The following is a 23,978-nucleotide window of genomic DNA, read 5'->3' on the forward strand; positions in this document are numbered from 1 at the left end:
AAGCATTACAGTTCTGTAGTCATGCTCCAAAGAGTATCAGAAGTTACTACGATTTCTTCTACATAGAAAATTGCACTGATATCCTCATTTGGGTAAGAGCAGTCATACATTTACTCATGCCTGTCTCCCACCAGTAGATCCATGAGTTAACTTTATATAGTTCTTCCTCTTTTTTTTTGTTTTTTACTGGTATAGTTCTACATCACTAGTTAAAGTGAGGTGGTGGCAATATGGTCATGTACTTACACTGATGTAGTAACACCAGAGTAAGAAGTCCTCCCATTCCTATCCAACACTGCACCACTCAATGAAGAACTGACCTGTGTGGCAACCAGGAACTCCTCAATGGCATCAATACTCCGGTTATCCTCTGGCAAGTCTATCTGCCTTCGGAATCATCACCAGTATAACAGGATTGGCTTTCCTATCTAACAATGGATATGAGATGCAGATGACACTAAACAGGGAGGAGTGGTAGATTCGCCTGAGGGTAGGAATAGGATACAGAGGGACTTAGACAAATTAGAGGACAAAAGAAATCTGCTGAGGTTCAACAAGGACAAATGCAGAGTACTGCACTTAGGATGGAAGAATCTCATGCACTGCTACAGACTAGGGACCGAGTGGCTAGGCAGCAGTTCTGCGGAAAAAGACCTAGGGGTTACAGTGGACGAGAAGTTGGATATGAGTCAACAGTGTGCCCTTGTTGCCAAGAAGGCTAACAACATTTTTGGATGTATAAGTAGAAGCATTGCCTGAAGATCGAGGGACGTGCTCTATTCAGCATTGGTGAGGCCTCATCTGGAGTACTGTGTCTAGTTTTGGGCCCTACACTACAAGAAGGATGTGGAAAAATTGGAAAGAGTCCAGCGGATGGCAACAAAAATGATTAGGGGGCTGGAGCACATGACATATGAGGAGAGGCTGAGGGAACTGGGCTTATTTAGTCTGCAGAAGAGAAGAATGAGGGGGGATTTGATAGCTGCTTTGAACTACCTGAAAGGGGGTTCCAAAGAGGATGGATCTAGACTGTTCTCAGTGGTAGCAGATGACAGAACAAGGAGTAATGGTCTCAAGTTGCAGTGTGGGAGGTTTAGGTTGGATATTAGGAAAAACTTTTTCACTAGGAGGGTGGTGAAGCACTGGAATGGGTTACCTACGGAGGTAAGCCCTGGCTGGGATGATTTAATTGGGAATTGGTCCTGCTTTGAGCAGGACTAGATGACCTCCTGAGGTCCCTTCCAACCCTGATATTCTATGATTCTATGAGAACTGCATTCCTCTGTCTGTCATCCACATGCGCAGTGAAGAGTTTGGACTGGGGCAGACAACAGATGCCTTCTAGGATAAAATGGAAGAGATTATGTGTGTTTGATCTCTATTCCTTCAATTCCCTTAGATGCCAGTCGTATTGTGCACTATGGTGTGAAACTAGCAGTGAGCCTGCAGGCAGTTCAGGGGTCCGTGGAATAAGAACACCATTCCATACGACACTAGACTTACACTGTTCAGTGTTCTGCTATGTGGACGCAGGTGTTGCAGCATGCACTGGTGTAATCCCAACTGTGGGAATGCTTTCCACCAAAATATCTGTATTGATTTCACTGAAGTGATAGAATTTATATCAGTGCAACTTCTGTATATAGGCAAGGCTATGAAGTAGAAAAAACACAGGTGTGACATACTTAAAGTACCAAACATCCAGTCATCATGTGGCTTTGGACAATAGGTGTCTCCAGCTAGGTTTATATAGATAGATAGATAGATAGATATAGATATAGATATAATTAAGACTTTGTGTTTGTGAGAGAAACCATGACTTGGGGTTTATTGTAATAAGAATTCACCGTCTTTGATGTCCCAAACAACATGTTACTGAGTGAGAATCCTCCATGAATTTTTACAAATGTACCTCTATGTATGCCCAATGTATTGTATTTATTTTATTGAAAATAAAGGATACTCTGACCAAAAGCCAAAAACTTGATATTAAGTATATGCCATGATCCATGGATGGACCTTAAAAACACTAAAATTATTACTTTTGAGTTGTTTGTCCTTACAAACTGTCTGCCTTCATGATAGAATGTTTGATTGTGGTAGGTAAAACTTAGGACAAGCAAAATTGATATTTGAAAAAAAATTGTGAGTTGTCACCATAGCAATTCAGTGAGATTGAGCTTCAACATTGCTATCAAACTGCCAGTGAGATAATGGCATGTTGTTGCTGCCAATTCATTTTTTAGCTAGGCACAGTACACTTTTTTTATTCTGAAGCTCCAGTCAATTAAGAGCTCACTCCACCTTGATGGAAGAGAAGTTGGAAATGCTGTGGATGGGAAAATAAAAACTTGGGCTTTCAAATGAGAGTACTCTTACATCAAAGTCTAACATCTGTTACATCTTTATATAAAACCATTGTAGCTATAGACTTAAAACATATTTATATGTGGATGATACTTAATGTACAGGAAGCTGTGAAAATAAATGTGCACTGTAATGAAGCCCACTCTATTAAAAAGTGACTCGTGCTGTAACAAAAATTATTAGTTTTTGTTGGCAGGTAGTGAGTATTCTGATTATATATAAAACAAAACATCTCAGTGTTGTAAAAAATTGCTTACCTGCAGTGTCTTTGTGTTAACATTGATTTTATTACTTGACTAGTTTCATTTTCATCAAGACAATGTGCACTTACGTTGGCATTTTCAAGAGTATCATTCCCAGTTTTGGATGTCCAACTTGAGATGGCTTGGGCCTGATTTCTGAACGTTCTGACCCTTCACAGATCTTGTTGACTTTCACTCGTGGTTCTCAGGATGGGCATGAAAAATTGGGCAATTCTGAGCATTTTGGCTTTAATGTTCTGTCAGACAATGCAAGCTGTCGGATATCATTTGAACACCAGGAGGCAAACACTTGTGAATTTGGACATCCCTGAATGCAGTTGAAGTGTGATTATAGTGCTTGGGAAATGGGGGACAATATTTCAGTAATCTGGGCTGGAGGGCGCTTGACAGGACCTGTTGATCTGTGGCTACACAGACGCACTGGCCATTCCCCCTCCCCATTACCATATAGAAGGTAACACAACATACATCAAAGTTACGTCACTCCTGAGGCCTGAAGAGTGGTTTCACTTCCATTTTCAGCCGAAGGGGAAAGATTTTTATCTCCCCGAAGACCTGTACAAAGAACCTCTGTATTGAGTTTTATGGCTGGATGCCATAAATTTGGGCCATAATTTGCCCATATCAGTCAGATAAGAACATGTGATATGAAATGACAGTTTAATTCAGGAATCACTTGTCCAAGTCTTTTCTGAAAAGTGTCCAACTGAAGTAATATATTCTGATTAAAATTTCACTATGGTAAGAAGCAGCAAAGGTTATGTAACTGGATTACACAGCTAAAGAGAACACATTGGCAATATTAACTACTGTCAAATCATCGAACTTCATCGGTATCAAAAAATTAATTTAACTAGCAGGGGGCAGATACCTTTGTGGTTTGAGGGTGTTGAATGGAAATAAGAGGAAATGTTACCTGGAAACCAATTATGTTTGGTAAAAGGGTCTAATGTTAATCTAACCTGCCCATCAATCACTTTTCTTTATTTGTACAGACTGCACAAGGTGGTGGTCATCGAACGCTTCTCTATGGACATGCAATATTGCTGCGCCATTCCTACAGTGGCATGGTATGTATGAATTTTACCTTGATGTGTAGATATTGATGCCGGTGTTGGTATCTATTTTCTGTCAGTATATGGTAGCTACAATTGATAACACTCAATCTATTGCCATTTAAAATTATCCTGTGAATTATTCACACGAGAGAAGCGTTTCTCCCACTGAACATATGGAGACAAAATGGTTTAGAAGACTGGTAATAGGAAACAGAGTCTTTCAATTGAAGGTTCTCTTTTGAAATCAAGCCCATGTTGATACAGATCGAAATAATCAATATCTGATCCCTGTCTGTTGGCCTATGTTAAATGGGTTCATGACTTTTCTTTTCCTTTCCCAATGGGATAGTTGTTCACATTACATAATCTACAGTATTGCCACAATTGCCATCTAGTTGACAATTTGAACAAAGGCCAAAGATTGAATGGACAAGGAGACAGAACCTTGCATATATTTCAGACAAAAATCTTGCCATTTTCAATCCTTTCTGGAGCTTCCAGGTTCAAAACTTCCTAAAAGACCCATCAAAATCTTAGAAATTAGACTCCAGTGGAAATCATTCTGTTCTTGCCAGCATTGTCTCCCTGTTTTTCACTGAAAAGCTGATATAGACGAAGACTGACAACATTATTTCAGAACATTAATCTTAGCTCAAGTGCTGTTCTCATTAACAGGCAGTTAAAATCCTGATACTTTAAAATAGAGTGGTTAGGATTGTTCAAGAAGTGATATAAAGTTCTGTAATAGCTGGCTGATGGCTTGTAACAGAATAAGAATCAGGCATGAGAAAAACTACTGATACGTGTTATTTTTTTCGGTAGTATCTTTGCTGCCTCTCCACCTCACGGTCTTCGATGGATAAATTGGCATTTGATGTGGGATTGCAAGAAGACACAACAGGTGAAACTATCTCTTAAGGAACCCTGTGCCACTGAGAATTCCTTTTGTTTAATCATTAGATTAAATTGATATAAATGCAAACTACTTTAAAAAGGTGTGATTACAAAGTTAAAGGTGCAGAAGTTAAGATTCTTACAACGTTACCATGGCCATATTGCACATATGCAATATTTTATATTCCATTTTTTTCATACTGAATATGTAGTTTAATGTGTCTTTTTTAGGCTGTAAAATGCATGCCATAGATATTAAGGATATGACACATGCCCAAGTTATTGTTGCGGTAAAATCCTTGTACATATTTTTATTTTAATTCTACATCATTAATGTTGCAATAATGTAGGTGGTTTGGATTTTCCTTGATTCTTTCTTTCTTTTTCTTTTTTTTTTAATTTGAAAGAGGGACTTCATTATGGAAACTAATTTGCAAACAAATTAACAAATACTCTTGCTATGAGTGAAAGCTACATGTGCAGTACCTTCTAGTGGAGTTAGAACAAAGAATTGACTATTGTTGTAGTAAAAGTAAGCATCGTTAAATTAGCAGGTTAATTTTTGATAATCTCTTTTGCGTCCTCATTGGTGGATTTCCCCTCAATATTTATGCCCTTGTTCTCAGAGGAGAATTTCTTTTTCCCCATCCTTACTCAAAACCTTGCGACATAATGACAAGGAAAGTCTCTTAGTGAAAGAAGAGTGGTTTGCATTTTCTAAAGAGTTTAGAATTTAGTCCTATCTTGTCATCACAGATCATTACCAGACTGTTATTCCAGCACACGTGAGTTGTTCCTACACTCTGTTGGCTGAGTACGTATCCTCTTCAATATTCCCATCTCTGCTAGAGAAGGATACAAGCCTCTGAGCCGTAACTGATTTTTTTTTATGGGGTAATGCAGGAGCGATAACTCAAGGACAGCTTGTTCTGTCCTTAGCTAGTCAAAACTCCCATAGACTTCGGGTATGCCAGCACTGCATCTGGGAGTGAGCCTCTGAGCCTGGGTCCACAGACTTGTACTAGTGGGGTTAGTGCTCTACAACTAGCTGTGTAGACGGTGCTTTGATATTCAGACTTGGGTTGAAGCTTGGACTCTCAAGCGTGGGGGTGGGAAAGGTGAACGGGATGTGTGTTGCCCAGGTGAGTGAAAATGAGGTCAGGACATCAGGGCTCAGACCTTTTGAATCATTAAAAATAAATCCTTTGAACTTGTATTTAAGTTAAGAAATACGTTCAAATATAACAGGTTTTAATATCTCCATAACTCAGTCTCCTAGGATGGGGGAAAGGAAATATTGCCTATATTTTACAGATGATAACTAAAATCAGAGAGATTAAGTGACTTCCCCTAGTGATTTAGCCGATGAATATACTGTCATGAATCATATTTCCGGAAGGTATGTCAAAGAAAGTGTTAACTATATACAAGGTATTAAAGTACATATGGACATTAATAAGGAATTTAAAAAAAATCTAAATAAAACTGAAGAAATAAGAATAATCCCAAGCATTTCCTTTCTAATGTCTCTTTCATTAACCCATGACAACAAAGGTGAAGCCTGCTGGTGGACCATACATCCTGCCTCCAAACAGCGATCAGAGGGAGAAAAAGTGCGTGTTGGAGATGACCTCATCTTAGTTAGTATATCTTCCGAAAGATACTTAGTAAGTGCTACAGTAAGAATATGTAGATTGTTCCTGTCTTATAGAAATGATGTTCCAGAAAATGACAAGGAAATTAATAAAGCTAGTGCTCTACAGTTTGATTTGCAATTTTTTCTCTAAAGTATAGATTAAATAATACAATCTCAGTGTTTGATAAGATATAAATAGCTGTTAATATTGCTTGAGCATAAGTGCTAACACGGATATCATTACATAAACCAAAATTTCATAGGTCTGGAAGTAGTGATATTGGTATATAGGATAATGATATTGATATTACTGGTTTTGTATAAATTTACTAATTGTATGAAAATGAAATAGTAATTATGGATTCATACTATAGAAGATCCTAACATAATTGTGGAATTGTATACTAGATCTGAGATTAACAGCCTTTTCATATATGAAATAAAAAATAAATGTATCAGAATTAAAAAAAATCTACCTGCATAAGGTTAAGGTTGTAAAACAAACTGGTCAATGAATCAATAATTATTTAAAAACAGATAATGAGTCTAAACTCATCTAATTCTGGGGGGAATAATCTTACATCATTACAATAGTAATCTAACTCCTCTTTTCTTTCTTAGGCCTTGAATTTCAGTGCTTTTTTAATTTGTTTGTATCACAGTTCTCATTGTATTCAAGTACCATTTGTAATTTGTGAAATTCATTGTTAATTGTATTTTAAAGAAAAAGTGTGAAATATATCAAGATATAGTCCATCTATTATTTAAATAAGATATAATTAAGACTGAGAAAAGTGTAGATTTTAAAAAAATACATAAGTAAAAAAGTCTGGTTTTTACCTGTAGTCTATAAGTAACCTCTTTGGGGCTATTACAGTCTATTTGGCCATATATATATTTTGGTAAACAATATAATTTAGAGTAATTGTTTTTCATCACACCCATTTATTGGTATTCTGTGTAAATCTTTTTGGCTGTATCATCCCATCATGTGTGTAATATAGGGCAGAAAGAGAGCACACTACATCCTAAAATACAAGAAAATTATTGTGTTGTAATTCTGCCATCTTGGCTATTTGTTGGGGGTAGATGGAAGGGGTGGAAAGCAATGCATATAGATTGCTTACTACCTACTACGTCAGAAGTGAGCATAAGTTTCCATATAAGAGCGTGGTAAATGCCAGATCTCTTTTGCCATAGACTGCTTTCTATTTGCAGTGTAAAAAGTGAGTGTGGAGAATTAATAACTTTACCAGCAGTAATAAAGTATGTGACACACGTTCTTGGCTGAACAGTCTTGTCCCAAATCCAAGGAAGAACTACTGCATTGTTAGGGAGGCATTATGATCCAGTAGGTGGAGCAATGGGCAGTAAATCAAGAGACCTGAGTTCTAGTTCTGCCTCTTTTTTTTTTCTGAGGTGTTGTGACACCTAGAGCAAGTCTCTTTCCTGCTCTGACCAGGGAATGCATAGGGTGGCGGGACAGGGTCACTCTCCCCCTGCAGATTTGCTGCTTGGCTTGTATTGATCATGCTCAGTAACACTGCTGAAGCTGCTGCACTCACTCTGCGCCCCCACCTCCCCCCATTAGCGGCAGGCACGGGTCGCATCTCTTTTAAAGTGATTTGACGTACTGATTAAAAACATTCCATAAAAGCAAAGTGTTGTTATAGTATCTGCACTGGGCTGTGACCACTTCCTTTCAAGGACAGTATGACTCTGCCCAACCGAGTCAGTGTAGATCAAAATGATGTTCTCTTATAAATGTTGCTGGCCATTAGATTGGACCCATAACCAGTCTGTATCCCCTATTGGGGCAACAGAGTTCTGTAAACATGTCTAAATGTTGTCAGCATGTACCACCATCTAATGTGTACTTTTAAAAACTGCTGCTGCACTGATGTGTGCCAAATATGTATGGTTGATAGCAGAGGTCACCACTGATAGCTTTCAAATATGCCAATCTTTTAACATTCAATTAACACTTTGTGTATTTCAAGTTAATAAGGATCTGGATAACAATGAATTGTTAGTCTTTTAAACATCCCTCAGAACAAACTGCATAGATATGAAAATGAAGTACAAGAGGAATGATGAAGATAAAATGAGAATTAGTAGCAATGAGGTCAGTGATGCTCAGGCTGAGTAATGTGTTAGAAAAGTACAGAAAATTAATTTAAATACTTGAAAACTGCAGTTATTTCAGTGCAGAGATGTTCAATACAGCGTAATAATTTCTACATCATAAGACACACATAGTTACTGTACTGAGTATAATGCTGGTCTGCAACTGTATTATGCAAACTAAGAAGGCTTGAGCTTTGCTTCTCTTTCACATCCAAGATGACAATGACTTAAAATACAGGAAACTAATACTCTGATCTCATTAGTAATGGAAGCTTCTTCCTGAAAATGTTTCAGCATTGCTGACTGATTCGGGGCAGGGAGAGGTTCCTTTCAAAAAATAATGTAACTTGATTTGGAAGGAGATTTTCTAATACCGTGCAGCTGACCTCTGTCACCCTCCCAGGACTAAGGAACAGCTGCTCGTGAAATAGGAAAGATACTCACTCTAAATCTTTATTTATGCCATAAAAGGGCCTTGAATACAAGAGCCTTTATGCAATCAGAGACTGCTGGAGTGCGAGGGAATAATCAAAGTTGTTTTAGGTGGGTTTGAAGTGCAGCCTATTATTAAGCTTGCCCTACAGTTCTGATTATGAGACCCTCTTTTTATTTGCTTATGACTTGGCTAAACTTTAACAGTTTGGTCTGAAAATTTCAGCCCAAGCGATTCAGCCATTTGTGGAAATGCGGATAGGGAAGAATACATAGTTTTGCCCATGTATTCAGAGCAGGGTTTGAATAGCTTTTAGTAAATAAATCCTGGAGCCACACACTGAATAATTAGAATAAAACAAAATATTGAATAGCCGCTGATTCAGTGAACACCATCTATTCTATGCACTGAACAAAGCAGGGTTTATATGAAAAATATAATATATGATCATATAATTAGACTGTATGTGCTGGATAAAGGTTGCACAGGCAACCTCAATTCTGGTATTTCCTAATTTTTGAGTGTTTGACCATACAACCTTAATAGTGTTCCTTTTTAAGATAGGTTTTTTATGTAATTATAATTAATTATGATAAAAATTTGGAAGGGATATTAAACCTCATACTTCAGGGTTTAAACTGTCAAACTATTAGAGATTAGGCGGATACCTAACATGGGAGACAGATTATCTCACATCTGCCTACTGAGGCATTCTTTCTCCTTTCTCTGAACATAAGAATGGCCCATACTGGGTCAGACCAAAGGTCCACCTAGCCCAGTATTCTGTCTTCCAACAGTGGCCAATGTCAGATGCCCCAGAGTAAATGAACAGAACAGGTAATCATCAAGTGATCTATCCTCTGTTGCCCATTCCCAGCTTCTGGCAAACAGAGGCTAGGGACACCATCCCTACCCATCCTGGCTCCCCCGCAAAACCAAACCAAACCAAACCAAACCAAACCAAACCAAAAAACCTCTACTCAGGTTTGCTCAAAAGGTTCAGAGATCTTTTGGTGATCCTGGATTCCATTTCATTTTTGTATACAAATCTGTCAAGTTTTTAGCTGTGTTATGAAAACTTTACACAGCTACAATTTTAAGGGTTTTACTTTTCCTCCCTGTTCCTCTCTTCCTTCTTGTAAGCAAATATAGTTTCTAAATGCTCTTTTGACAGCATCCACCGTTGTCAGTATCATGTATGTCTGCTGACTTGGACAAAACAAATTGAATCAGAAGTGAAGTTATACGTGCCAAATTAGCAGGATGGGTGCTGTTCAGTGATTTTTGTTTGTGAAGGCACTAAGCCAGTTTTCTCCCTTATGCTTTTTTTGAAGACTGCTTACTTTAAAATAATCTTAAAATCAAATGTTCTTCCCTCCCGCAGCATAAAAAGAACAGAAAGCATGAGGCTAACTAGCTGTAAATACAATTATGGGAACTTTGATTCCATGCCTGGCACAAAAATGGCCGTACCACGGTTATTTTATATCACATTCCCTTTGCCCGATCCCAGTCTCTGTAAGGAGAACTGAGCAAAATTGTGAAGACATCCTTTCTATTCCATTGAATTCCCTCTCTGGGGCACAGCTTTTGTGAGGCAGGTCCTTTCAAGACATGATTTGGAACCTACTGGTAGTGCTTGGCTGGCTGGCAAGGGAAATTATCTGAGAAATAAAAAATGACCCTCTCTCCCATGGCGGACAGGGTCAATACTCATTTAGAGCCATATTCTGGATTCTGCTGCAGAGTGCATGGAGTTGGGGAGAAAGAGGGTACTGGAGGGCAAGAGTCAGCTGCTTGTGTTCTCTAAGCCAGAGGTTCCACAACATTTTTTTGCCGAGCCCTCCATCAGAGATGCATGCCCCATGCATGCCCCCCTCTTTCTAAGGGGGGTACTCACCCTGTGCAGCTGCGGAAGCCTTTTGCTCCCTGCAGCAGTTGGGCAGTCTCAGCTGCTGGGACCTGGCTCCTTGCCTGTCTCGCTCCCCACCTGTGCAGAGGAAGCTAATGGGGCTGTGCTGAAGAGCTGGGGTCAGGAGGGGGCTCTCTCTTCCAGGGGATGAGTACTTCTGGGGTGTAGCTTTCAGCTCCCCACTCAGTGTCCCCACTGGCCTCCCCAGCAGAGGAAGGTAACTGCAGTGGTGGGGGAGCGAGACAGTCAGGGAGCCTGGTCCAAGCAGCTAAGACTGACTGCATAGAGCCTCGCCAAACAGAGCCCCCTCTTGACTCTGGCTCTTCATTGTGACCCTGTCAGGTCCTCATACCCTCTGGTAATCTCGTTGTGCAACACCAGGGTTGCATGCCCCCCAGTTGCTCTAAGCAAAGAGAAGAAAAGGGCAAGGGTGATAGCCCCACTGGAGGTTCTAACATGCTCCAAAGAAGCTGGAGCAAATCTGTGACCTCCATTTCCTACACTAGCTGATACTGAGCCTGCTTCAATGATGTTGCCCTTGCTGGTGTCATGTAGAGTCCTGAAGCACCCTAGGACGCATTGTTTGCAGGCGGAATATTTCCAGACACTGCTACTGGTGTGGTAGCTCTCTGAACCCTTTTCTCTCCTTCAGTGCAGCAGTAGCTTTAATAGCTGCAGTATAATCTTTAACATACACTTCTCAAGTTGCACCAGAAAGGAAGCCTTTTTTTGCTACTTAGGAAGGGCTGAGAAATTTAAAGAGCACATAATTGTCAGCTACCACTAGATGAGATATCAGCACTGACATGGCTTAGCTGTAAGGAAGCCTCCAGCAGGCTTTTTGTTTTCTTCGTATTTTGCTCTCTGCGCACCAGCACATTCTTCAGTACAGAAACATTAAGTACATTTAAGTATGTTTTTCCTTGAGTGAAGGAAATGTGTGGATTGAAATATATTGTCTGTTTCCACAGTGCACTCTGTATTTCTCTCGTGTCAGCATTTGTGCATGCCTTGAGTGCTAAATTTAAAATAAAATGAGCTAGTCATTTGAAGCTGTTGTTTTCTGGATTGTGGTACTAGAGGCATGGCTTGAAGGTTCTTGCAGAAATTCCTTCTCATGTTTAAGCATTTCAGTAAATCAGAATGCACAAGATTCTGCAGTGAACTCCAATGAACAGAGCTGTGATTGTGAGAGATTATTTTCCTTTAGGCCAATATATATTATGTTAAATGAGGCTACAAATTATTGGAGAACCTGCTGTGCTAGAGGAGATTTCAGTTTTTCAGAAAACATAGATAGGCTGCAGAGTTTACATATATTTATAAAATATTGTGCTTTCCTTTGATTTAAACACTATGACTGATTAACAGCTGTTTTAGGGTCTGATTCCTTTCTTGTTAGAGGAGGTGCAGATAGCAACTAAGGTTGCCTGATGCTGTCCATTACAAGACACTGTTTTCAGTGGCTTCTTAGTTTGCCAAAGAACTTGGACTGAAATTTTCCATGATGGGTGTCTGCCTCAGTCTGATTTTTTTTTTTAATTTCAATTTAGCTGTTTCTCAGAATGAGGTTAGGGCAAAAGTATGTAGTTTTGCTCATGCTGAAAAGGTCCTACAACTAGTTCACTGTAAGGATGTACCTTCTGCCATCTCTGCGAAAATCAGCACACATGTATCCAAATTATCAGCCCCTGAAAATGTTTTCACATACTCAGTAGAGACATCTTAAAGTCTGACTGATACATTTTCCAAAGATTTGTCTGTACTGAGCATGCTTCATTCTGAAGCTGCAAGGGCTGAGCAGAGCTTCACCTGCATTTGCTCCACCTGGCTCGTGGGAGCAGGGGCTATGGTGCTAGGTGCAGGAACTGAGAGCTGGGAGACTCTCTCTCTTCCGCTGTCATTGTCTCCCTGATTGCTCCCAGGCAGCAAGGAGAAAACATCTCTCAGCAGAGTGATGAGAGAATTGCAATGTGGGAGACTGGGACAAAGGTGGACAGGAGAGTGGGACAAGAAGCCGAGGAGGGTGGGTGGTGTGGGGGGGCTGGGATGAAATGGTGTTGTCGGGGGTATTGGACCCTGGAGACAAATAGGGAGGGTGGAGAAACTGGGACAAGGACAGCCTGGAGGACATGGGGCAGGAAAGGGACAGACTAGTGGAAGAGCGTGGGTTTTCCTCAGAACCTGGAATAGAACTCAGGAATCCTAAGTTCAACATTCCTCTCCTGTCTGCAAATAACTGTAAAACCCACTGGCAAATTGTACGCCTCTTCTTCCTGTAGTGGCAGTCCATACAGAGGTGACAGCCTGCTACTGCTCTGTTACTTGTTATGTCAAGTGGCAGAGGCCTCTGCTCTGCATCTAAAGCTTCTAACCCTGACGATCAGTGTGGGAGTCAGTATGATTCCATAGGGTGGAATTTCTGATTTTTTTTTCAGTTTGCTTTTTTAAAAACAGCATGATAGAATCTTTAATTACATGATCATATTCTATTTTTTTCACTGGACCATTCAGTGCACTCAGTAGATGGTGCTAAAGGGGGGTGAGTCAAGTTGGATAGTTAATGAGGCTGTTGTCCGTAGGATCTGTGTTTCATTTGTTGAGAAGTTGAAAGGTGTGCAGCGAATGAGGCAGGGTACTGCAAGAAGATAAAAGAAGGTTTCGTAGATAAGGCAGCTGAATGCTTCCCTGGAGAACTGGATTCTCTCTCTGCCACACAGTTCCTATGTGATACTGGGCAAGTCACTTAAATGAAATTTTTCACAGGTGGCCAATAAACATATGTTGCTATTTTCTGGGTACCCACTTTGAGATACCTTTGGTCTGCAGAAGTTCTGAGCAATGACAGCTGCAACTGAAGTCAATGGGAGATGAGCGGTGAAATAAAATGCTATAAAATACTAGGTTCTCTGAAAAATCAGGCCATATTCATGTGTTTGTACAGTGCTTACCACACTGGCGTTCTGGTCCATGACTAGGGCTCCTAGCAGTGGCAGATTAGCCAATGGGCCCATGGGGCCTGTGCTCAGGAGCCCCGGTCAATTGAGAGGGTCCCAGAAAAATGGGCATCGCGCTCCCAGCAGACAAGTGTCGGGATGGGGCAAACCCCTATGCCCTAACAATGCTGCACTCCCTGGCAGCAGTGCTGGGTGGGTGGAGCGGGAGAAGCAGCAACCCGGTTCCGTGCAGAAGCGTGGGGCTTCAGGGGAAGCTGCGGCCCTGGGATTAGAGGAGCTCTGGCTCTGTGCTGCAGCTGGGGGAGCTCTCACTCCCTGCTGCAGTCCAGGGCCCTGGCAGTGGAGACAGCGCTTCTTCGGTCTTGGGCTGCAGTAGGGCAGGGGGGAGAAAGGAGCAAATGGGGGGCACAGTTGGGGTGGAATGGGAAGGGGCTGTGGGGGAAGGGGGCAGAATGGTGTGCGGTTGTGGCAGGCTACAGGTGTAAGAGGTAGAATGGGGGAAAGCCTGCAGGTGGAAGGTATGGTGAGGGGGCTGCCCCCACTTGCTCTGGTCCAGGGCCCCACGAAACAGTAATCCACCTCTGACTCCTAGGCATTACGGTAATACAGATTAATAATAATAATAATAATGAATAGCCTCTGTACTTCAGTTGCCTATCTCTAAAATGGAAATAATTATTCAACCTTTCCTCACAGGGGTGTTGGAAAGATAAATTCATTAATGTTGGTGAAGCATTCAGGTGATTCAGTGATGAGCAGTATAGAAAAGCCCATAAAGAAATTAATAATGCTGTATTCAGAGCAGAATTTGAATAGTGCACAGTACGCCAGACATGAGGCCATGCACTGAACAATGAAGAGAAAACAAAATATAAAGTACCTGCTCATTCACTGAGAACAAGCCATCCTATGCACTGAATGAAGCAGGTGTCCTGTGGAAAATGCATAACTAGGAGATATCATTCTATTCACATTAATGCTTGTTACCTGATTCATCTCAGTGAGCTGGGAACTCAGTGGGCAGATTTGCAATGCTTGTATTATGTCATAGCAGTAAGATATGCACTCAAAGAGACCAGGCAGGAAACAGAAAGATGGGATGACATACCACCATTATGCTGTTGGTAGTTGATATTCTATTATTTTAGTGATTACCTGTTGTAGACTGTCTCCCAGCCATCTGAATGCATGTCAGATATAATAAAAAAAAATTGAAGTACTATGTTAAAGTCACTGGTGTCAAGAATCTGCCATTGCTCTTCAGGTCTGATCTAGGTAACTTAGTTTAGGATTTTCTAAAGCACCCATTACTTTGGTTACTGTTACAGTCCAATAATTTAAAATACACTTCTGATAACTGTCTAAATGTTACTATATGTGAACAGTTGTTAATCTGGTAAAGTAAATAATAATAATTAATAATAATTAAAAATCAAAGTTTTTATTTATCGGACAGTTCTCAGTAGCTTCTCTGTAGTCTTTACAGTACATCAGAAGTCCCCAAATACCTATTAGTGGAACTGATTCTGACAATGTAGGATGCTGGCTTTGTAGGGATTATTGCAAGTTACATCTTTTAATAGTAGAATATCTGAGACAACAAAATATATCTTCACACTACTTAGAAAAACAGCAAAAACAGATAAGACAACAGACTTAAAAGATAGCCACATGATGGTTGCTGATTGGGCACATAAAGAACTGAAACTGAGAAGGAGGGAAGTGTATTAGGCACTCATTCCAAGATAGCAGAGAGTACATTAGCAAAACAGATTACACATTAAAAAAAAGGGAGACATATGTAGGTACAAAATTAAAAAGTCCAAGGCACAAAATGAGATTAAACTAGCTAGAGACATAAAGGATAACAAGAAAATATTCTACAAATACATAAGAAACAAAAGGAAGACCAAGGACAGCATATGCCTGTTACTCAATGTGGGGGAGGGAGCGGGAACAATGACAGAAAATGTGGAAATGGCAGAAGTGCTAAAAGACTTCTTTGTTTTTGGATCTCACCAGAAAGGTTAGTAGAAACTGTTTTTTGTTCCAAAGCACCAAGAACCTTTATGTTCTGCATAATCACTTATATGACTTCCTTTCTAATGCAAATAGAGATTTGTTACGGGTTTAATCTAATGCTGCCTCCACTACTCCCTGGAAACAGTGACTAGGTATGTCATTATTCACTCAGTTGTTTCAGAGGGTATTTTCCTCCCTTTTCTGTCTACTTCCCATCCACATATATATTTTCTCCTCTATTATGGCTCAATATAACCTGGACCTTACTTGGATCAGGGAGAATCTGTATCTGCATCATACTTCTGCAGAGTAAACTTGGTCGTTGGTGCAGCAGATATTGATTGGCATGGTGAATGCAGTTTAAATATGCATTTAATTTATGAGATGGAAATCCTGAAGCATATTTCCTCCCCCCTTCCCCAAGTGCATTGAGAAGCACGGAGGATGAATAAACCAGTGCCAAATTTAGGAAATCCATAATCTGCTCCCAGATTGAAATGAATAGGCAACTACTGAGTCTAAACATTCAGAGGAGATGTTAGTAGTGGTGAAAGAGGCAATGAATTGGCACCAGACTTTCTGTCTCCCTCTTAGGAAGAAGCCATAAACAATATCTATTCTAGCATAGCCAACCTATAAATTATAACAAGTGTAAATCCCAGTGATGATGTATATTGAGTAGGGCTAAACCACCTTTCGTTTTCAGGTGTCAGAAAATCATCAAATGGATTCATGGTCTAGGATATTGCTAAATAAAATTACAAGAGACTTTTGAATATCTTGAAAAATAATTTTGGGAATATCAAAGGGGAAGTGATATAAAATATATATAAAAACCAGGGGCAGATTTTCATTTTGATAAGGCTAATCTTTCCTACCCAGGATGTTTTCTCCTTGCTTTTAGATAAGATCAGATAACTTTATGGCAGACTTCTCCATTTCTGTGGTGTTTAGATGGATTATCTCTTTCTCTCTAATGTGGACTATGCCTGGGGCACTCATACCTCTACCACATCTAGCCTAGGTTATTGTAATTCTCCCCTCATTGGATTTCTTTTGTAACTGCCATTTATAGGGTGTGGCTTCCCTGACCTGCTTGACCCTACATAAAAACCATAATGTTACAGGACAGGAGCAGATGCTTGTATGTTGTGAACTGAGGACCTAGGTACATATTGATGGGCTTAATATATAGAGATAAAATTTAATGAATCAGGATTAGATTATATAACAATTTTGGATGGATCAGAGGATTTATTTTTCATTTGTAGCTACTGTACATTGGTCCCTGTGATAGAATGTACTGAATCTGTAAGCCTCGCCTGTGAAAGTCAGTGGAGACTATTCATGTGTGTTCATACTGAATGAATGTTTCCATGTGATTTAATTAAAATCTGATAGAAATTATTAAAATCTGTAATAAATATCTAATCTCTCTCCTTTGTGTAGCATCTGTCTTATGGCAACGGTAGCTTACATGTTGATGCAGCCTTCCAGCAAACACTCTGGAGTGTAGCCCCAATCAGTTCAGGAAGTGAAGTAGCCCAAGGTAAGATTGACTTGATTTTAGTTATTAGAGTCCCCCAGACTGTGAATTAAATAAACCCCCTCAAAAAATCTGCCAGATTAGTGTACTGTAGCAATGGGGTTTCTCTTGCATGAACATTTGATCTCACAAATGGATGTAAAAAATATGTTCCAAAAACAAAGAATAAAAATTGTGCTGAAGTGTATAGTAATGATTTTCTACACACTTATTTCTAAGGAATGAAAAAAATGAAGTGAATGTTTTTATCCTAAAGTCACATTTAACGTTGAAAATAAATGATAGAGTACTTTACAGTCCAAATTTAAAATTACTCTCTCGTATCAATCTTAAGGTTGCAATACATATAGTGACCCCTATGTTTAGATTACCAAACAATTTCTATATATGTGTGTAGCCCACACTAACACAGTGAGGCTGTTTGTCCACCTCTAATAGTTAGACCACATTTAAAGGATTATGAGTTTGCTACTGCTTCCAGCTAAGGGCCTTGTTCTTTAACTCAGGCAGCAGATGTTCATGCTTCTAAATCCAAAGGGCCTGGGTTCATTCCCTGCATCTGTCTTGAAGGGCGAGCCTAGGACTTGCTGTGCAAGGAGAATGGGACTGCTTGTGTGAGGAGAATGGGACTGGGACGGGCCATGGATGAGGAAGAGCCAGGACTGGGACAGGCTGTAGAAAGGGTCTGTTATATTTATGGTCTAGAAAGAATTTTTACTCAACTGTTGAAGTGAAATTTGGGCAAAGGATTCCTGAATTTCAACACCATGACACGCTAGTACATCTGTGGGAGGAGGCAGAGGAGAAAGAGGGATCCTTCTTACAAAATAATCTTTTATGGCAGAAAACTCAATAATTTGTAATTCTGAAAAAAATTAATTTTGTGATTTACTTTTACAAATATTGTACTGACGGTCCTTTTAGCAAACTCACAAACATGCTTACTTTCCCAATCTACTGCAGGGTATATTTTGTTTTTAGAAAAATAAATAGAACAAAATAACACCCACCTAGTTTAAATTTTTGTAACTGACAGATTTTTCTGGAAGGTTTCAGAGTAGCAGCCGTGTTAGTCTGTATTCGCAAAAAGAAAAGGAGTAATTGTGGCACCTCAGAGACTAACAAATTTATTTGAGCATAAGCTTTCGAGTCTCTAAGGTGCCACAAGTACTCCTTTTCTTTTTTCTGGAAGGTATTTCTGTTGGTTTTGTTCTGATTTGAGTAACACTCATTAACACCAATTCTCTTCATTTTCCTTGTTCTATGAAGTAACAGAGCCATTTTACACATTCAGAACTTGAATAAAATGGTGTCTGCTACAGTGAATTGTTAGGCAATTATCAGTGCATAGTCTAGCATGACTGAAAAGTAGTAGCAGATGAGGTGTTCATACCCACAGACGATCATGTGAAAATGATGCCAGTTTTACATTTTTGTATCCGAGCATTTGATTGAAACTCAAGTCAATACAATTTTTCCTTTTTTCCTCTTTTATAGGTATAGGCATTTAACTACCTAATTTGACTTAATTTTTGGGAGCAGCATTTTCTCTTACATAGGTGATCATCTGGGTAATATCAGGAACAATTAGTATTAGTAGTGAAGACTTTATTACAGCAAAGCCTGCAATCACTACTGTAATTAAGTCTATGTCCTTTGTGAAGGAAGGGTGATCTTGAAGTTAAAGCACTGATTTTGTGTATGACCTTGGATAAATCACCTTTGTCTCTGTGCCTTAATTTATCTATAATTAAAATATGGCTAATTGTTATCCCAGAATGCAGGGTGACATTCATTTAATTAGTGTCTATAAAATTCGTTGACATTGTTAAATGCAAACTGCAAAGTTATTGGTTCTAGGTGTACATAATTCCAGAGAACACCTGTTCTGGATCAAAATTTTCCATTCTCTTAAAAAAAAAAAAAAAACCAACCTGTTATAACTTTAGCTCTTTGTTTTACATTAGTTTGTAGAAACAAGAAGACATTTGTGTCAGATTTTTTAAACATTTCAGTAACATAACAATGGCTTTTATTTAAGTAAAAATGTACAGATCATAAGTCCATTATGTGAAATAGGAATTTATAGCCAACTTAAATGAATTTGTTACTTTGTAAAACTTGGTTGCACTATTTTTCACAAACCTGTGTTAAGGAATCAGCAAACGTAAGTTGCTTAGTGGAAGTGGGTCTTTAACTACAAGTCAAACAGGACTGTACTGTAAATTGCATGGGGGCAGTTTACAAAGAGTTTCTTTGGGCAGTGTTTTGCCTTTTGAAGATGGGCACGTGTCTGAATACACATATCTGTATTAACCCCAATATCGATCCATATTACAAAATTAAAATGTATCTGGTAATGACTTCGAAGGAATCATAATAAGCTATCATATCAAAATCCTTTACCTACAAATCAAAAATTCACTTTTGAAAACTCCCCAAATAAATTTGTACTATCTCAAAATTAAAGAGAAGAAAGCCAAATGTTAATCCAATATTGAATCATAAATGTAGGCACTGAATTTGCTCAAGAGCATATATATATATGTTATATATATAAATGTTAAAAGTAGCACATTTATGAATATTTGAAATCTAAGTGTATACTAAGAAAAAACCCTTTATATATATATTTATATATAAAGGGTTTTTTCTTAGTATACACTTAGATTTCAAATATTCATAAATGTGCTACTTTTAACATTTACATTTGAAATTCTGTACACTTTAATTGCTTTGCAATATGGCTAAAGTATCTATAGCAGTCACAGCCTTTCTTGTTATAGGATTAAATCACTATTCCCTTTCTAGCATCCTATTTTCACATGTTCATAACTTTCTGAAATGAATACTTTTCAGGCTGAATTTTTTCTAGGCTTGTTTTGTACCCAAAGATAAATGTTTTTTCAAAAAGTTGAACAAAAGTATATCAAGAATAACTCTTTTTGAGTATGAGGAGGGTGGGACATTCTCCCCCGCTCCTACATTTAAAAAAACAAAACAAAAATCAATTTTTTTCCTGTTAACGAAAACGCTCCCATCACCTGCATCTACCTGTTCAGCTGTCTGTTGAATGAATGAATGAAAAACCTGGGAGAAAAACAAATGGGTTATGAACATATGAGTGCATCAAATACATATGAAGAATGGTTCGCAAAGGGGCAAACTGAATCCCCAGTGCCTAGTCTGAGGATCTTGGCAGGACATTGGGAAGATCCATGCAAGAGGAGACAAGGAATTCACATACCCCTGTCACATCGTGGCAGTAGAACCACTCTGTGGAAGCTACTCCAATGTCCTGGAGCATGGCCATGCAAAGAGCTTGGCACTGCTGCGCTGGAGATGCAAGTACCCAGTCCTGCTCCCTCTCTCATGAAAGAGCAGGCACCAGTACTGCACCCAGGGAGATAAAGGCAGGACTGGCTCCATAATGTGGCTAAATCTATTTCTATCCAAGGACAAAATATCTGATACAAAGATTTTATACCAGTAGGATGCCAATGACAATTTTACTTTCCTTTTTGCTACTATAGTAAAACCAAGGCAATTAAGCCCTCAAATCATGTACAGATGCAGATCCTGATATAAATTCATACTAGCAAGGAGAAATTCAGGGTTAGGCACGGAATTTATTACATGTTGGCAATGCTAGTATAGCTTTTCAGGGTAATAAAATCTCATTGAATTGAATTGGAAATTGACTGAATCTCTGTCCTCTTAGCTCATCCTATTATAGGAAGGCATTGTGAGGCTATCATAACATTCAGTCAATTTTTAGTACCACGTGCACAAACAAAATGGGGCTGAAGGAAAAGGTTCTAATTTCCTGATGTTCTTACTTTTGCTTTTGAGATTTAAGTGAGGTCATTAGGGATTTATTTCCAACTACTGTCTTCAATTTCACATGTGCTGTGTACCACGCACACTTGTGTGTGCTTGCAGGTCCCAGATCTGTATATCCACCCATGGTGTGGATATGTGGAACAATTGGAGACTGTTTTGAGGCCAGCCAGCAAGTGAACTTTTAACATTGTTTGAACATGTTTTTTGTGGTTCAGCTGAGACCAATATACATGATTTTCTCTTCTTCCTTTCATTTAAGGATATCTGATAGGAGGTGATGTGCTGAGGCTATTGCATGGTCACATGGATGAATGCCTGACTGTTCCTTCAGGGGAACATGGAGAAGAACAGCGAAGGTAGGACTTGAAGCCTAAAACATATACAGGAGTAACAAACTTTATTGAATTAATTTTGACTGTCACTGATATTGCAATATTTCAGCATGTTAGACTGATACAGCCATCGCTTATCCTAAGGAGAGATCTCATTGAGATTAACTCTTGGTATGAAACTTACAGCCTCCTCTGGAGTTCCTTTTTTCAGTTTCATTAACCTTACTTCCTTTTCAGTTGCAAAAGTAATAAACTCTATTGGAAGTGGACTTAATCTAGGAAGGTGAACTGAAATCAGAAGAAAACTGAAATAAATTCAATTTAAATCACTTAGCAACTTTTAAGTTAATGACTTGAGTCACCTTTTTGCTTGTGTCCTTAGCCGAAAACCAAATCTGGGAGCATAAATGCCAAGAAACCTTCACGCCCACTGTGCTAGTAACTGTTGCGATGGACAGAATGGCAGGATTAACTATGTACTCTTCTTATGATTGATTTGATTCTTTAATGTCCACAAAGACCTGTAGGCAAACTTCATCAGTTTTGTCACTACTGATCCATTCTGTAGCATACACACTAGCTCAGGAGGTGATATAGCAAGATCTTACAAGCTGGGGGGCATAGTTATTTCTTTGATAAGAGCCTCTGAAGGAAATCTAGAATGCAGTAGGAATTTGTAATGGTGGTTCAGTGTGTGAGTCTGTCTTCTGAATCATTACATTTCACCACTACCTCAGCATGGTGATAAGGAACAGTATTTGGGGAGTTGCTGTGTCTCAGATGAGTAGTCATATGGATGAGTCAAATGGAAGGTAAAATCAGAATTCTTTACTTTTGAGGTGCTATTGAACTATAAATTAATCGTATAGTCTGTCACTCCAAAATTTAGTTTTTATGTTGTATGAAAATGTGATTTTTCGCACTGATTTATCAGGACAGATTATTTCTTCAGTTGAATTAGCTGAATGATTATAGAAACTAGTACGTGGAGGAGGATATAACTCCTGAAATATTTTAATAATTGTTTGATTTCTAAGCAGTCAAAGTAAATTGTTATCTCAAGACAATAGATTGATTTGTTTGTAACCTACCAGTTGGTTTGTAGGGTAGCCATTTTGCTAGATATGCCCCAGAGCTCCCTGGATTATGTTTTTCTTCTTTCTTGCTTATAGCATTGCAGATATAAGGTTTGTGCCTTTCATGTCTGCTTTTCTGGGTTCTCTCTCCTGCCTCTTAAAAACAATAAACAAGTCAAAGATTTTTTTTAAAGAAAAGGGTAACCGAAGATAGGCTTCTGAGCTCATATTTAGGTGGCTAAATACTGGCTCGTGAGTCTAGTTTCAGGCATTATAGCAGGGCAGATAACTGTTTTTTTTTGGTTTGGTGGCAAGTTTGAAAAGTTGGGAAAAAAAGTGAAGATGTAAAAAAAAAAAGTTTACATAATCTATTAATGCAAGCAGAGGCATTATAGAGAGAAGCAGGCCAGGATAGGATATACACTTACACAGATGTGAAAAGCTGCTTAGATATAGGAAAATAGGTACAGCATATATCAAAAGAATTATTTTTCTCTTAGTGTTTCAAAAATATTTCTCCCCATATTCCTTGTGATTCACTGATTTCCATGTTTCAGAGTAGCAGCCATGTTAGTCTGTATTCGCAAAAAGAAAAGGAGTACTTGTGGCACCTTAGAGACTAACAAATTTATTAGAGCATAAGCTTTCGTGAGCTACAGCTCACTTCATCGGATGCATCCGATGAAGTGAGCTGTGGCTCACGAAAGCTTATGCTCTAATAAATTTGTTAGTCTCTAAGGTGCCACAAGTACTCCTTTTCTTTTTACTGATTTCCATATTAGATTTGTTCATAAAACAGATCTTTTCTCTTCCAAGTTGTCTTCTAAGACAGCTAAAAGAAATTAGATAGCCCTTGCTGTGTAAAACTTTTTTTTTTTAGGCTAATGAAAAGAATTACAGTGGTTGCACCTAAGTCCCCCCCCCCCCCCCGATATTACTAGTTCCAGTGGTATTCCCCATTTAAAGTTTATGGAATATCTCTTGAACCCTAGAATGGTTTCAAAATGGAGAAACTTTTTGAAGTGTGACCACTGTATATATTAAATTTAGATACTATATAATAGGCCCATATGGTGAAGCATTTATTGCTGCTTCCCCCCAGGAAGTGCTACTGTGAATAGAATGAGATGTAGGGGGAGGATCTTGAATATTGCCTGTCCACCTTTTTGTGTAAATCCTGCAAAGCTTCCTTTAACTGCAGTGAGATAACACATAAGGGCTTCCAGCATCAAGTACTGATTTAATGAGCTTTAAATGAAACACAAATTAAAGAAGAAAATAGGGCTGTACCTTTTACAATAGGGAATAACATTTCTTCTTAACTTTTAATATACAACATAAAATATCCCATACATTAAAAGAAGCTTAAGGGTGCAAAGTCCAGCATTCTAAAATTAGGAAACACGTTAACATGTCTCACATTTTCTCCTCTTGAAATATTCACAAACTTAGCTACTGCATAAAATCTTTTTTATATCTTATTGTGGACTAGTACTCCCCCCCCCCCCCCGT

At 38.9% G+C, this 23,978-nt stretch overlaps 1 protein-coding gene across 2 annotated transcripts in view; it reads left to right on the forward strand.

Moving 5' to 3' along the window:
* Positions 1-23,978, forward strand: part of RYR2 (ryanodine receptor 2) — a 735,866-nt gene that overhangs the window by 270,017 nt on the left and 441,871 nt on the right. For both annotated transcript variants that reach the window (XM_043511417.1, XM_038395332.2), the window contains 5 exons: positions 3,626-3,700; positions 4,511-4,589; positions 6,137-6,249; positions 17,119-17,218; positions 21,318-21,414. In XM_043511417.1, the coding sequence (XP_043367352.1) occupies positions 3,626-3,700; positions 4,511-4,589; positions 6,137-6,249; positions 17,119-17,218; positions 21,318-21,414 (464 nt within the window). The remainder of the gene's footprint in view (positions 1-3,625; positions 3,701-4,510; positions 4,590-6,136; positions 6,250-17,118; positions 17,219-21,317; positions 21,415-23,978) is intronic.

The sequence above is a fragment of the Dermochelys coriacea genome, chromosome 3 (genome assembly GCF_009764565.3).
Source record: "Dermochelys coriacea isolate rDerCor1 chromosome 3, rDerCor1.pri.v4, whole genome shotgun sequence".
Lineage (NCBI taxonomy): Eukaryota > Metazoa > Chordata > Testudines > Dermochelyidae > Dermochelys > Dermochelys coriacea.